This window comes from Bubalus kerabau, chromosome X, assembly GCF_029407905.1.
Source record: "Bubalus kerabau isolate K-KA32 ecotype Philippines breed swamp buffalo chromosome X, PCC_UOA_SB_1v2, whole genome shotgun sequence".
NCBI classification, from domain to species: Eukaryota; Metazoa; Chordata; class Mammalia; order Artiodactyla; family Bovidae; genus Bubalus; species Bubalus kerabau.
In genome coordinates, this window is record NC_073647.1 from 18,307,681 (window position 1) to 18,321,294 (window position 13,614).

General features: G+C 37.8%; 1 protein-coding gene across 1 annotated transcript in view; it reads right to left on the reverse strand.

Moving 5' to 3' along the window:
- Positions 1-13,614, reverse strand: part of LOC129639570 (fibrous sheath-interacting protein 2-like) — a 61,303-nt gene that overhangs the window by 4,546 nt on the left and 43,143 nt on the right. Inside the window, exons 14-15 of the mRNA XM_055564708.1 lie at positions 12,031-12,064; positions 274-9,241 (exon numbers count right to left, since the gene is read on the reverse strand). Of these exons, the coding sequence (XP_055420683.1) occupies positions 274-9,241; positions 12,031-12,064 (9,002 nt within the window). The remainder of the gene's footprint in view (positions 1-273; positions 9,242-12,030; positions 12,065-13,614) is intronic.

Sequence of the window (13,614 nt, forward strand, 5' to 3'; positions counted from 1 at the left end):
TAATCTCATCTCTAGATAGGGAAAACTGAAAAACACTCCTCCATATAAAAATTATGGAAATGGGTAACATTTTTTCTTTTAGCATATTGCCCAGCTGAAAAACACACAGCTACATAGGTAGATAAACAGCCACCCCAAATCTAAGGTTATTTTCAGAGAAGTGGTAAATGTAGCTTCTTGCATGTGAGGGCTAAAAACAACACTCTTAACGCTGTCATTGACTTTTTTGCCCCTAAAACCATGCTAGCTCTTTATAAGTCATCCCTAACTCACCTTTGGTTTCAAAGTTGTTGAAATGTGTGACCACTGATGTAGTAACATATCTTGCTACTAGGTGGACTTCATGTGGTCCCAGTTCCCAATCAGCAAAATCAATGACTCCAGGCTCTTCAAGAGTTTTCTCTAACTTCAGGTACTTATTTTTCCACTTTTCCAGTAAAATGGAATCTTCTCCACTTGCCACAAGGCCTTTGTTTTCTTCTTCAGTTCCATAGCTGTTTCTTTTTCCCCATATTTTAAGTAGGCTTTTCTCATTCTTTAGTTGTTCAGATGTTAGGCAATGAAGCATTTCCTTTGATATATAAAACGGCTTCATGGTTTCCATATTTTCAGTAGTGTGTGATGTTTGATTTGAAAGGCCAAAACTTGTCAGCATGGTATTGACAATATTTTCTGCAGCTAAACATATTTTGAGTGAAGAAATGGTAGTCTGTATTTCATCTGGGTTAACAACTGGTTTGAGGGGCTCATAGTGAAGCACTCTTTGATTTTCACCCTCTTCCATTTCTCTGAAAGACATGGGGTGCTCTAGTGCTGCCTGTGCAGAGTCACTGGATTTCTGAGATGAAATTTGTAAGACAGTGCCTTCTGGGAGAGAGTAGTCTCCTTTCACAGCTTGATCAAAATGGCTGAAGACTTGGGCTTCACTTCTAGAAGATGATGGTTTAAACTCTGATTCGAGCCCTTCCATTGGCTCTATGGTTTTAGCTGAATCTCCTCCTATAGAGTATCTGACGTATGAAGGTACATCTAAGGAAGTCTTGTCCTTTATTTTCATATCTTCCTCTGAATAAGACAACAAGCTGGAGATTTGTGGAGGAACATCCCAGCAGCTAATTCCCTTTGACTTTGAAGTGGACATTTCTGGTCCAGTTGTAAATCGGGAGCAATTAACAGTGCAGGCATTTTTAGTTCCTTGGAGCAGATTTTCCTTTGGATGGCTTTTGATCATCAACTCATAGAAATCAGTGCACTGGTCTATCAGTGTGCTAATGATCTGACTTCCTACAATGTTTTCTTTAAATATGCTAGTTGAAGATGGTTCCTTGTGGCATTTTTCTTTGTCTAGTCTGTTCTTAATTATACTAAGCATGTCAGTGACAGTATTAACAGCATAAGTAAGCAATTCTGAATGGAAAAAGTAAAGCTGTTTTAGGGCGTTGTTTATGTTTTCCTGGGAAATCATACTACTTGATTTAGATTCATCAGGAAATATAGTCAGTGTTTGTAACTTGGGAAATATTGTTTTCATTGGTGGTTTCTGTTGAATAGCAAAAAAGTTTTCAATAGGTGTTCTCACAATTTCAGAAAAAGCATATGTAGAGACATGTTTAAACTGTAGGTCTGCAAATGACTCTAAGGTGTTCAGAACCCCTTCCAATATCTCTTGAGTGATTTGGTGGTCAGCGATCCCCAGTGTTTTGTCTTTCAACTTGGTGTTATACGTTGGTACATCGTTGAGACTGTTTGTTCGTGAGGAACCACATTTTCTTCTAGCAGCAGTTTTTTCCTTGCTTTGTAGTGTTTCTTTACTATCCGTTGTGAACATCTGAGTCAAGAAGCACAACTCTAATTTTTCAAATAGTTTTTTAATGATTTCCTGGCCAAATACATTAATTTGTGCTTGAGAATCCTGAACTCTAGAAGCAGCTCTTTTAAAATGATGGTGACTGCTTTCACATGGCTCAAGAAGTGACAAAAGTGAAACCGATTGTTCTAATTCTTTTGCTTTTGTTGAAATTTCATTCAAAACAGCCTCGGCTATCATCAGTAGCTTGTATTTTTCATTATCCATGTTGCTTGATTCTGTTTGCCATTTGTCAAACGTTTGTTTAAAAGTATCTTCTTTGGGAAAGAATTTATCTAGTTGTGAAGAAACATTCTCCAAAGAGAAACGGGCTTCTGGATTTGCAGCAGAGGTTGTACTAAAATACCCCCGTGGAAGTTTGAGATCATCTGAATGTGAGCCTTTTATTGGATTGGCCAAATTATTCTTCATAGCATGTAGTCGTTGCAAAACTGCACTCACTATTCCACTTGCTCTCTCAATTTGATCAGAAAGTAAAGTGTTTACATTTGCCACTGCTCTATTTTGCCTCACCTCTTCAAATTCATTCACAATTGTTTGCAGAATATTACGTAGTATATCCCTGGCATACATTTTTAGCTCCGCAGTGGGGAGTTTTGCTCTCAGTGAGGGACTTTTGGCCTCCCCTATTGACAGTATGTGTGGGAGCCCAACGGAAGTCTTGGACCAGCTACCTTTTAGGGTCTTCTCTCTAGGACCTAACTTGGTTTTGCTTTGGGCTTTAGCTCCACTAGGTCTGAGCTGTGGTTTTGTTCCAAATTTAGACAAAAAGGTAACTTTTGATTTTGTTTTAAAATTTGTCTTAACACTTGCCCTAGGGCTGCCCTTGGGTCTAGCTTTAGAATTGCATGGCCTCAGAATTTCATCAGATTGACCTTTAGGGGATGAATTCTCTCCTAGATTCAGCAAAGCAAAATCTGTGATTTTTTTGAGAACCTTTTGAACCAAGTGTTTGCCCAGTCGCAATGGAGAAAATTGCAATAAGGTGTTTTCCAATGAACTGACACTTCCAATGCCTGTGTAAGGATAAACTTGTGGTATCACAGGTTTAGGGGGAACACTGCTTTTTTCTGCTTGTTTCAGTTCTCTAAAGCATGATGGATTCATCAGTAATCCATCACTGCCAGAGGCTTCCATTTCTCCTCTGGTCTCACTGTTTTCATATAACGAGGTCATAATTACTGAGAACATTTTTGTGTAAACACTTTCAACTATGTCATTTGCAACACTGCTTATATGTGACTGTAAGGCTTTTTTTCGTGATGTTTTAATTTTAGAATCAGATGTAAAATGGGGGAGTTCACTGAATGGAGAACAATGTTCTGTGTTTTCCAATACCTTTTGATATGCTTTCTTTAAAATTTCCTTAACTATACTTAACAAAGCATTTGTTTTTTCCTGTCCAGATTCTCCATTTCTAAATATTTCTTCTAATGTCCTTCTCTGGTTTTCCACTTTTGGTGTTTTTTGGTTTTCACCTGAGTATTTTGAAAAGAGAGACAGTTTGGTGTTGTCTTCCATTTTTCTTTGACCTGGCACTATTTCATTTTGTACAGCTAGTTGGGTAAAAAGATCAGGGTCCTGCTTTGAGTAAAAGCCACTTGCCTTCAAAGATATTTTATTACATAAACTCTTCAAGATGTTGTTGACAGTTTTACTTGCAATGATGTTTTCTTGAAATGAAGTATTGTTCTGATATGTATACATCTTTTGGATTTCTAGGTCTATGTCATTTTTTATAAGCGTCAAAATGGTATTGGCGATTAGGTCAGCATATTCCTTAAGACTAGCTTGTGGTATATGAATTGCAGGTCTACGGTTTTCTCTGTAATTAGCTAATGTGTAATTTGTGACTTCTTGATTGAGAATGGTTCCAGCTGTTGATATTTTCGGGACAGTCACATCTAATGGCGTTTGGTTTGATTCAAGAAACACACTGTCATTTTGTTTACAATTTGTAAATTCTGAGCCAACATCTGGTTTTTCTCTAGTCTCAGGATCAAGAATAAGTAGCAAATCTATTCTTTCTGTGGCAAAAGATTTTAATCTATTCAAAATAGTTTTAGTAATAAAGTGAGCATTTTCCTTACATGGATCAGGAGTAGATTTCTTGGCATCTTGTTTCTTAAGTACAGTTGTCTGATTATCATCAGAAAGAGCTGATTTCAGCTGAACATCTCTTCCCTTTCTTGCAAAAGGAAATCTCTCCCTTTTCCTTTCATTCACTGAATCTATAACAGGAGGTTGCTTACGCTTTGCCCTTTCATTCACTGAGTCTGTAAAAAGAGGTTGTTGACCCTCTGCCCTTCCATTCACTGAGTCTTTAATAGGGGATTGTTGATGCTCTGCTTTGGCAAATGCATCAGAAAATGCTGTAGACAATCTTGGAGAAATGGAATCATTTGCACTGATGCAAACCATGATAGCAGAAGTGAGATTTTGAAGAACAATATCCACCATATCATTGGAAATCATAGCAACGCACTCCTTAGGAACTAAAAGTGTAAGAATAGCCTTATTTGTATACCTAGGGTCCCTTTCAGAGTTTGTTTCGAAATGTCTCCCACTTACATTACATTTAAGAGTGGATACAGCAAGTGGGAGATTATTCTCATCTATTGTTTCCTCACAGATATCAATTAAGATACCTTCAATGGTATCTAGTATTTGAAATTGAAGCTTTTTACGATAATCACTTTTATTGAATAGCTTTTCAATAATATCTTCTGGCGCAACTGGATCAGTCTCTCTGTCAATTACATTTTTTTCATATTTGCCTTTAGTAGACACAATATCTAACATTGTGCTAACAACCTGACTTGGAATACTTTCAAAAGCTACAACACTCTGAGTTAAGAATGGACTTATGTCTTGATCTAATTTATGTTTGATTCCTTGTAAAATTTGTCTAGCCACTTCTGTTGCATACATATTTAATTTAGAGGCACTCAGTTGACATATCGAGGCGGTATTTCCTGATTTACTGTGATCCATTGAGCAACAAGAAAATTGGTCTTCAGAATATGAATCTTTGGTGGATAACCATGGTTGTTGTAAAGCAATCTCATCCTGCTGTGAAGGTAAAGCCACAGGAACTGTGAAACTGCTGTGAGGACAAAAGAGCGCCTTTACTTTGGAAGTTGTAAATGCTTCTAAATTTGTTAATATTGACTGTATAATATCTTCAACTACATTTATTTTGGTCAGTTTACCAATATTGATAGTGGACTGAAGTGTGCATGGATTTCTGTCCAGTATGGTAGAATAAACAGGGGACTTTCCTCCACAGGTATGTTTAGGAAAAGAGATATCTGCTGGAAAGGTGATAGTATTATACCTATTTTCACTTTCATTTCTATCTGTCATGGCAGCAGAATAAAGTTTTTGAAATATGGTTCTAATGACATCATCTGCAACAATGGTTACATCTGCTTCAGATACTAAAGGGCCCACTGTTTTATCCAGGGACTGAACAGATGTTTGAGCAAATGGTTCATCATCAGCATGAGGAATGTCACATAAATGGGACGGGGGAAGAGTAAACACCTTTAACTGACCAATTAAATCATTCTGAAAAATTTCATTCAAAATATTTCTTACAATGGGCACAACTGGGGACTTTTTTGGCTCTTTGAGTTCTACTTCAAAAGTTTTTAATGTTTTTTCGAGTTCCTGTTGCTTAAGAGAATCTGATTTAGTTTCATCTTCTGTTGGTCTTTCCTCCCCAGCACTTTCTTTCTCTGTATCTGCAGGATCTTCTAGATATGAATCTGGGTCAGCTCCTCCAGGAAGAAAATTTCCATAGATTGGCCTATATCTGTAATTTTCAATGCCTCTCTCTTCTGGTTCAGGTTCATTAAACATATCTGGAGAAATTGCATCTAAAATGAAGTTGACTAAACTCTTAAGTATTTGTTTCTCTTGTAGTGGCTTACTTATACATGTTTCCAAATCTGGCAAGTTCATGTTTAATTCAGTTTGAAGAGCTTTCAAAATAGTACTTGACACTTTCTTTGCATGCCTGTATAAAGTCGACTGCAATCGTTTTTCATGTGTTTTACCACAACTGTTGGTATTTTCACTTTCACAGCATGTCTTGTTCTTTTTATTTCTACAGATTATAGCACCAAGATTTTCTAAATTTCTATTGGCAAACCCTTCCAACTTAGCATAAACCATTTCAAAGATGTCTGAGGCCAAGGTTTTCAGTTTATTCAGATGCTTTTTTTGTGTGGTTCTTATTTTGGGGGCTGTAGTTTTCCCCTTGTTAGTTACCTCTTGGCTACCTGGCCAGGTCACATTGGATGCTATGGTTGAGATTATGTCATAGCATCTGCTCATTTCCTCAAGAAGCAAAGCAAATGACAGGCTATCAGTGTCAATATGCTCTGAGATAGCTTTAAATTCTGAATTTCTGAAAATGCCATCTGTCTCAACACCACATAGTTTTGAAACAATACCTTCTAGAATTGTACGAGAAATGAGCTTAATACTGGACTGCAGTGTACTGGTTGTTCTCAAATTCTTATTGATCCCCTCTGTATTTTGCTCATCAGATAGGGGAGCATGTGGGTGGTCTCCAGTGAGCTTGCATAACATACCATACAAGGCATCTCCAATTCTATCTAACACTTGAAATCCAGTATATTGGTGAACTTCCTCCTGCATGTGAGGGTGATGAGAAAGCAAAAGTTTTTGTTGATCAATGCCATCAGTCCCATGTGAGATTTTAGACCTTAGCTTATCTGAAGGGAGTAAAATATTACTTTTATCTGTGTTTCCACTTAACACCTCACAAATGCAAGTAGCTAATGAACTTGTCATAATGCCATTATTTAGCTTTGTGACAACAGAGTCTAATTCATTCTCAGCATCAGCAAAAAATCCTGTATCTCTAATGTTCTTGGGAGGGCTATTCTTCCCAACATTTAGATTTTTCTTATTGTGTTGTAGTTCTTTCTGGATAGCATCCAAAACAATTTTTACCACTTTAGTTGTGAAAGTACTAAGGTGAGATTGAAACAAAGATTTCTTGTCAGGAGCAGGCTTTGAATGGGCAGCATGGCTTTCTGGTTTGAAGCAGGTTTGTAATTTTGGACAAATAAATGAGTTCAACTTCTTAAAAACTGTGCTAATGATTTTATCATTAAGGTTATCTACAGATTCTGATGTTGAGCCACTTGTTCCAGATTCTACCCAGGGAAGTTTTGTAGGGTCCACGCTAAGTGCAGATAGAAATTTCATCTTCCTTTTACTGTCAAACCATATTTGTAATGACTCTTTGTTTGGTATGTCAGCATTATCTAGAGAAGTTTGATGTACTGATGAAGAATGTTCAATAATATGGCGAGAAGTTAAGTGAAGTATTTTTAATATAGCATCTACAATATCTTGAGATACCGTATGGATTTCTGACACAGAGAACATCTGGTCCACCCATTCTTGATGTGATGGATCTTGTGGTTTTCTTGACGTAAGAAGTGAAGCCTCTCTACCATCTTCATAATCTGAGTGATCAGACGGCCCAGAAGATAGATCTTTGAGCATCTTTGCTAAAATACTCCTAATTATATCTTCTGAGGCTTTTTGTATTTGATATGTTTCATCTTGACTGAAAAGCAAAATGTCTTTATTCAAACCTGGCTTGTCCTTTAAAGGGTCCTTATTAAAAGTTGAAAGGTCAGTATTTAATCCCTGATCATGAAATGCTACTTTGCGTCCATAAGCAGGCTTTGTAGGTAAGTTCATATTTCTTTTGCGTTTAAAATCATTGTTTTCCCCAGTTAACCAGTAGTCAGGAGCCTGTTCTTGTAATTTTGCTTTTTCGTCTTTGATAGGTGAAATCAATACATTTTCTACAATTCTGTCTATTTCTTCATTTTTGTCTTCAGAATAAAGGGCCACACCAGGAACATTAATAGGTGGAAATAGGCTCCCGCACCTAGGAGCACTAGCTACTCCAGTCCTGGTGAGTCTGTTCCTTTCTTCAGTGCCAGAAGGACTGCTCATTCTGGAGTGTCTGCTCTTTCGGATATCTGTTTTCACTGGTTTCTGATGTAGCTGAGCCAAGAGAACATCAAGTAGCTGTAGGATGATCACTGTTTCTTCAGTTGCAACTAGCCTTTCATTATGAAGTCCAACTTGTATATAACCTAGTATAGTGCTGATTGCTTCCTTTATATAACCAACCAGAGAGGACTGGGAACAAATAGTTGACACTAAATTTTGTATTTCTTCTTTGCCAATCAAACTGGCAGCATCAGTCTTAGCACTGGATTTCCGTTTGCTGGCTCTTTGAAGGAACGTATACGTTGGATCTTCTCTGTGTTGCTGATAAGCTGGGTCAGTAGTGATTTTAAGATGAGCCAATTCACTTTGCTTAGAAGATGCAAGGACCGTCAGCTTTTCTAAAATCACACGAACCATGTCCTCTGCAACATCATTCATGTTCTCCAAAGCATAAGGCAGTGAAACTTCTGAAGTTTTTTCTTTTGGAGAAATAAAATGTTCTCCACTGACTAAATCTGATTTAAAGTGAACTGATATATTTCCTGGTGAAAATTCCTCAGTACATGTTTTCTTAACTGCAGACTGTAACTTCTCAAGCACATTTTCCATCATTTCAGCAGCTGCTGAGGAAATATCAACATTGGAGAGCAAGTCTCCTTTGTCAGTGTCAGTTTGGGCAGGCAAAGTTTCGGTCGTAACAGAGGAAAGGGTGGGGATGGTCTGGGTTAGTTCAGACACCATTTCCTGAAAAATGTTTCTTAAAATCAACTCAGCTTCCTCTTTTAGATGATGTTTAAAGTTAACAAAAACATTATTTAACTCCTGCATCTCATTGATAGCTTTTGCTTTTTCATCTGAAGACAGTTGGCATTCTAGGCTATCTGTTTCGGTGGTAGCATCTTTACATTTCTTAGTGCCTGTTTCAATCCGTACAACAAGGTGACTATCGGATTTACAGGTTTTAAGGTTGGCGGATTCAGATATCTCATTATATTCAGGTTTGGGGGCTTTAGGTTTGTCTTCCAAGTGTTCTTTCCTATGATATGTTGTTTCTACATCTGTTCTTTCTTTACGGGCAAGAGATGATTTTGATGGGGCCACTGGCTGCTCTATTGACCTGTCAGCTGCCTCTGTACAGGGCTCTGCCTGAACCATCTTACTTGTTTCATACAGAAATGTCTCACAGCATGTGCTGCAGCAACTCTCACTATTAGAAGAGAGGGTGGAGTTATCAGGCATTGGGCATGTAATATTTTGCAATCTTTCTTCATATTTTGTGATGGCTGGGTATAATACATTGGTCACTGCAGCCACGACCCAGGTCATGACATTTTGAATTATACTGTTCAGTTCTTCAGAAGTTACCTGGAAAGGAGGTGAGTGGAGATAGAAGGGAAATCATGGATAAATTACTCGTTTTAGGGACAGCAACTAACTTTTAATTCCTTATATCAAACAATGCATAGTTAGAATCCAGCCATGGTGTATAAAGAGAACATAGGAACTCTATTTAGAACACCAGATTAATTTCAAGTTGGTTTATTCTCTATGGCTATGATCTATTTTCTGAATAAGGACTCTATACTTGTGCTCCTAAATGTATACTTATATCATCCCCTAGATTGTCTAATTGTTGAATATTTATTGTGCAGTGTAGCACCCTTAAAGCTCTCTGTCCATTTTATCTTTATTTCAAAAATCTGAACATATGCCTAGCATATACTTGAGCTCACTGTTGGTGAAATTTAAATGTTAATAAAATAGTACACCCATTGAAAAATAAAGCAGAAAAAAAAATCCCTTGGAACTATATAATAGTTTATTACTGAGGGCAAATGGCTTCTTGGTTAGAAAAAAATAGCCAAGCTCATAGAAAACAAATGCTCTAGCAAGAGGTAAGACTATGTTATGATCCAAGCGATACTTAAAAAAACCAGATTGCCTCTAACAAACTATTCCATGAAACAAATTTGCAGTTCAAACATGTATGTGCCTTTGTGGACAGAGTCCCCTTTTACTTAGGCATCCTGTTTAGCTAGGAGATGAGGGTGAAAAATAAAGCCTCACTGTGGAGAGGTCAGCCTGTGGGCTCCCTGGCTGGTCTGTTGCTGCCTTTCTCAGTCAATTGACTGTGTTGATTTGCATATGCAAATCACTACAGCCACTTGTTTAAGTTTATTCAATGGGCAACAATTAGCACTGATGATTTAAGGGAAATGAACAGGCTTAGGTCCAATAAAAGATTATCAGTGCAAACTGTCTTAGATTGGGAGGCAGAGGGAAAAAAGGCTGAGCCCGAACTTGGCTCAAACAGCCAGAAGGTGGAGCACTTTGAGGGAAGTTGGGGTCTCTTTCAGTAAGTGCTGAAGTAGAAACCCAGGGCCTGGACTTGAACAGCCATTTCCTCATGTTTAATTGTGTTTATTGTTACAGCTTAGACAGGGGACCAGGGGCAGATGACAAGTGCACCTGCCAGACTCTATAACTGTTTGTGTACATTTACTTATTGCAGATATATTTGGGGGTCATAAAAATCCTTTTGCCTATAATAAAATAGCATTCTTTTTAAAGTTGTTATTATCCTCAAGACAGCCAGACCAAGCATGTGTACCTTCCACAGGAACTGTTTCTCAACGCTATGGCTACAAGCCAGTGGCAGCAAAGGCTGGATGCCTGGCATTTTAGCTGTGCATTGTTTGATATCCTGGCATTTGGGCACCGGATTCCCTATCATGTGGTTGTTAATTCACAATTATCTCTGAAGTTAGCCTCAGATTGTTCAAGGTTAGGCCAACATTCAGAGAAAAGTTAACACCTTGCTGAATGTAGCATATTCTCTCTTGACCAGTTAGAGAAGGTTTGAAGGACACCTCCAAGAAAAGTCGTGTTATTAGAATCCTTCCCAAATCTCTTAATGTATGTTTTATTGTGATAAAATGCACATAACATAAAATTGGCCATTTTAGCTTATACAGTTGAGCAGCATTAAGTACATTCACAGTGTTATGCAAACATTACTACTATCTAGTTCTTGTAATGCATTTTTTGTCACCTACCGTGCAGACCAGAAAATGGCTACTGAGTTTGAAGAACATATTAATAATTTGAAATGACAGCATACAGTTCAAAAACACTTGTTTTACATAAACATGACCTAAATCAGACACTTCTAAGAATCACATTTAAATATTAATAAATAAGTTACTCACCTTCTTGGTCTAAATTGATCGAAAGCTGTTCCAATACATATGAGCTAGGCATTTCAATACATATTATTTTCTTATTACCAGAGATAATGTACAGTAAGTAGATCTACATTATTACTCTTAGGGTAGCTGAGAAGCATGTCCAACTTTGACATATAAAATTGGGACATTTGTCAAGTTTTTAGTGAAGTGAAATGTGATAAGTAGAATCTGATTTTTAGCTCATTTTCACTATACTAGTAAACCAAGAAATATCTTCCTGGTGCCAGTATGTCTCAGCCTTTGTGTTTGTTGGACGGTCTATGAAACTCTCACGTACGTGTGAAAAAGTATGTGAATGTGCCACTCCCCTGAACCCCTTTCTAGTTCATGTTTCCTCTGTCTAGCCCCAAACTTGGGGCTTATCAGACTTACCTTATGCTCTTCACCTGGTCCAAGTTGCAGCTCTCTTGAGACCCCCTTCTTTTGATGGAGTAGCCATCCTAAGAGTCTTCTTACTCCCAGGAGAATTATGATAGATCTAAGCATCTTGGTTCACTTACCTGAGGGGCAGGGTGCTCAGCCCTTCAGCCAGATCTGCAAGGGTCTGCAAAGGCATTTCCTGTAATGCCTTCCCATTATGGAGTGAGTGTGTGGTATTGGATGTTTTCTTTGTGATGATTAAACCTCCCAAAGCTCCCCCAATGTACCCTCCTGAGGCCCCTGCGCAAAATGGCAATAACAGTAACTTTGTACCCCCCATAACAATAAGTCTTTGAACAATAATTTCGGACCTTGGCAAAATTCAAGATTAACAGAGAGTGAAAGTCAAGGAAGAGAAAAAGGCAAAGAGGAAAACTGACTAAAATCAACAGATGATTTTGCTGGTAGTCTGATTCACAGATTTTTCTCTAATAACATATTAGAAAATATCCTTAATTGCTCTACAGTGAATTTCATCATACATACTTTCTCTGGACAGCGATTTGGATGGTAGTCTTGTCTGAAAAAGTAAAAAGAGATTGATTTGATTACTTATGGTTAATCATTTATGTAAGTTTCCTCCAAATTCCTAATCATTGAATCAGATTACCTGTTCTGTGCTTGGGAGTTTTGTTTTCTCCCCAGCAATTCACAAAGAAGAATAAGCTTTATTTTTTTATCTAATCCCCCAATTTATCCTCTTATTTAGATATTGGCCCCTGGGCATAGGATATGCTCTATTACCCAGAAGAATTATTATGCAGAATAATTGCAGCATAAACAGTAGAATAATAGGTGCTGTATAAACTAACACTTGATGTTGCCACTCTTGACCCACCTTAGCCATGTTTGTTCTGTAGTGAGTTGAGAAGAGCATGGGGTTGGAAAGACAGGGGATGGGCTAGTTCTTTCCACTTGCCCTGCTTGATCAGAGCTTTCTGATAATTCACTTTCTATTCACCCCCTCAAAATTCCTAATCTCCTCTCCTCACCCCACAGTAGAAGATCTATGTATGATTACTGACAATGACATTAAAATAGTGGGTTTCAGATGACATGCAAAGCCAAATTAGATGGAGCCCCTTTCTAGGTATCACAATATTCTCTTCTATGTTCTAATCAGGATTGTTTATTCTGATCTACTACATGGAACCAAAATTATATTTTATTAAATTGTAGCAAGAGAACAACAAAATCATGTAGATTATAGGATAACAACAAAAAGTTAAAAAAAAAACAAAGCCTAAGTCTGATTTACTTTCATATTTTACTGCCTGCATGGACCCCTTGCCATATCTTCTTGACCCTCTTAAAGGAAACATGGTGCTCTACTTTCATTTTTACTTGGCCTGCCCTTAGTTATCAAGTTTACTTTTTTCTACCAAGGCCTAACAATCCAATACTGAGACATACAGTCAGACTGTGAAATGACAACTTTAACACTAGTAGGAAAAGGTCTCAGCTAGGGTTAGGCAGCAATAGCGCCTCCTAGGATTAATACCTTTTTGCAATATGGAACCTAGAACATGAATGCTCACCATCAGTGACATAGTTCCTATCCCTGGCTTCATTAATTTTTCTGAGACCCGGTTTCTCAGGCCATCTCCAGCACAATTTCCTCTTTGTAGATCCTCTGCAATCTAACGCACCCAGATTCTTTTTTTCCTGCTCTCCCTAACCTCATACCATAGGCAGTAAGTGGAGTCCTATGTATGTTTCTACCTGTCTCCAGACTTTCTGTCCCAAAGGCATACTTTAGGATAAAAGGAAACAGCACAGACCTAAGAACAAAACTAACCATATAGATGAAAAAAAAACCTTATATAAGACCACTAGAAACTAGTTGTAATATTGGATACAAATCTGCAGTTTGCCACGAATTATCAGTTTCTCATTGGAGTCAACTGAGCAGAAACATGCAAATAAACTCATTGTTATGTGGGAAAGTTCCCCCACAATTCTAGGAGTGCCATGATATTACATCCACTTTTCTCTAGTCTGCAGTGTTTTTCCCTGATAGGTTGATACTACTAAAGTGTCAAAGGTTTAGGTTCGTTTGTACTGCCAACT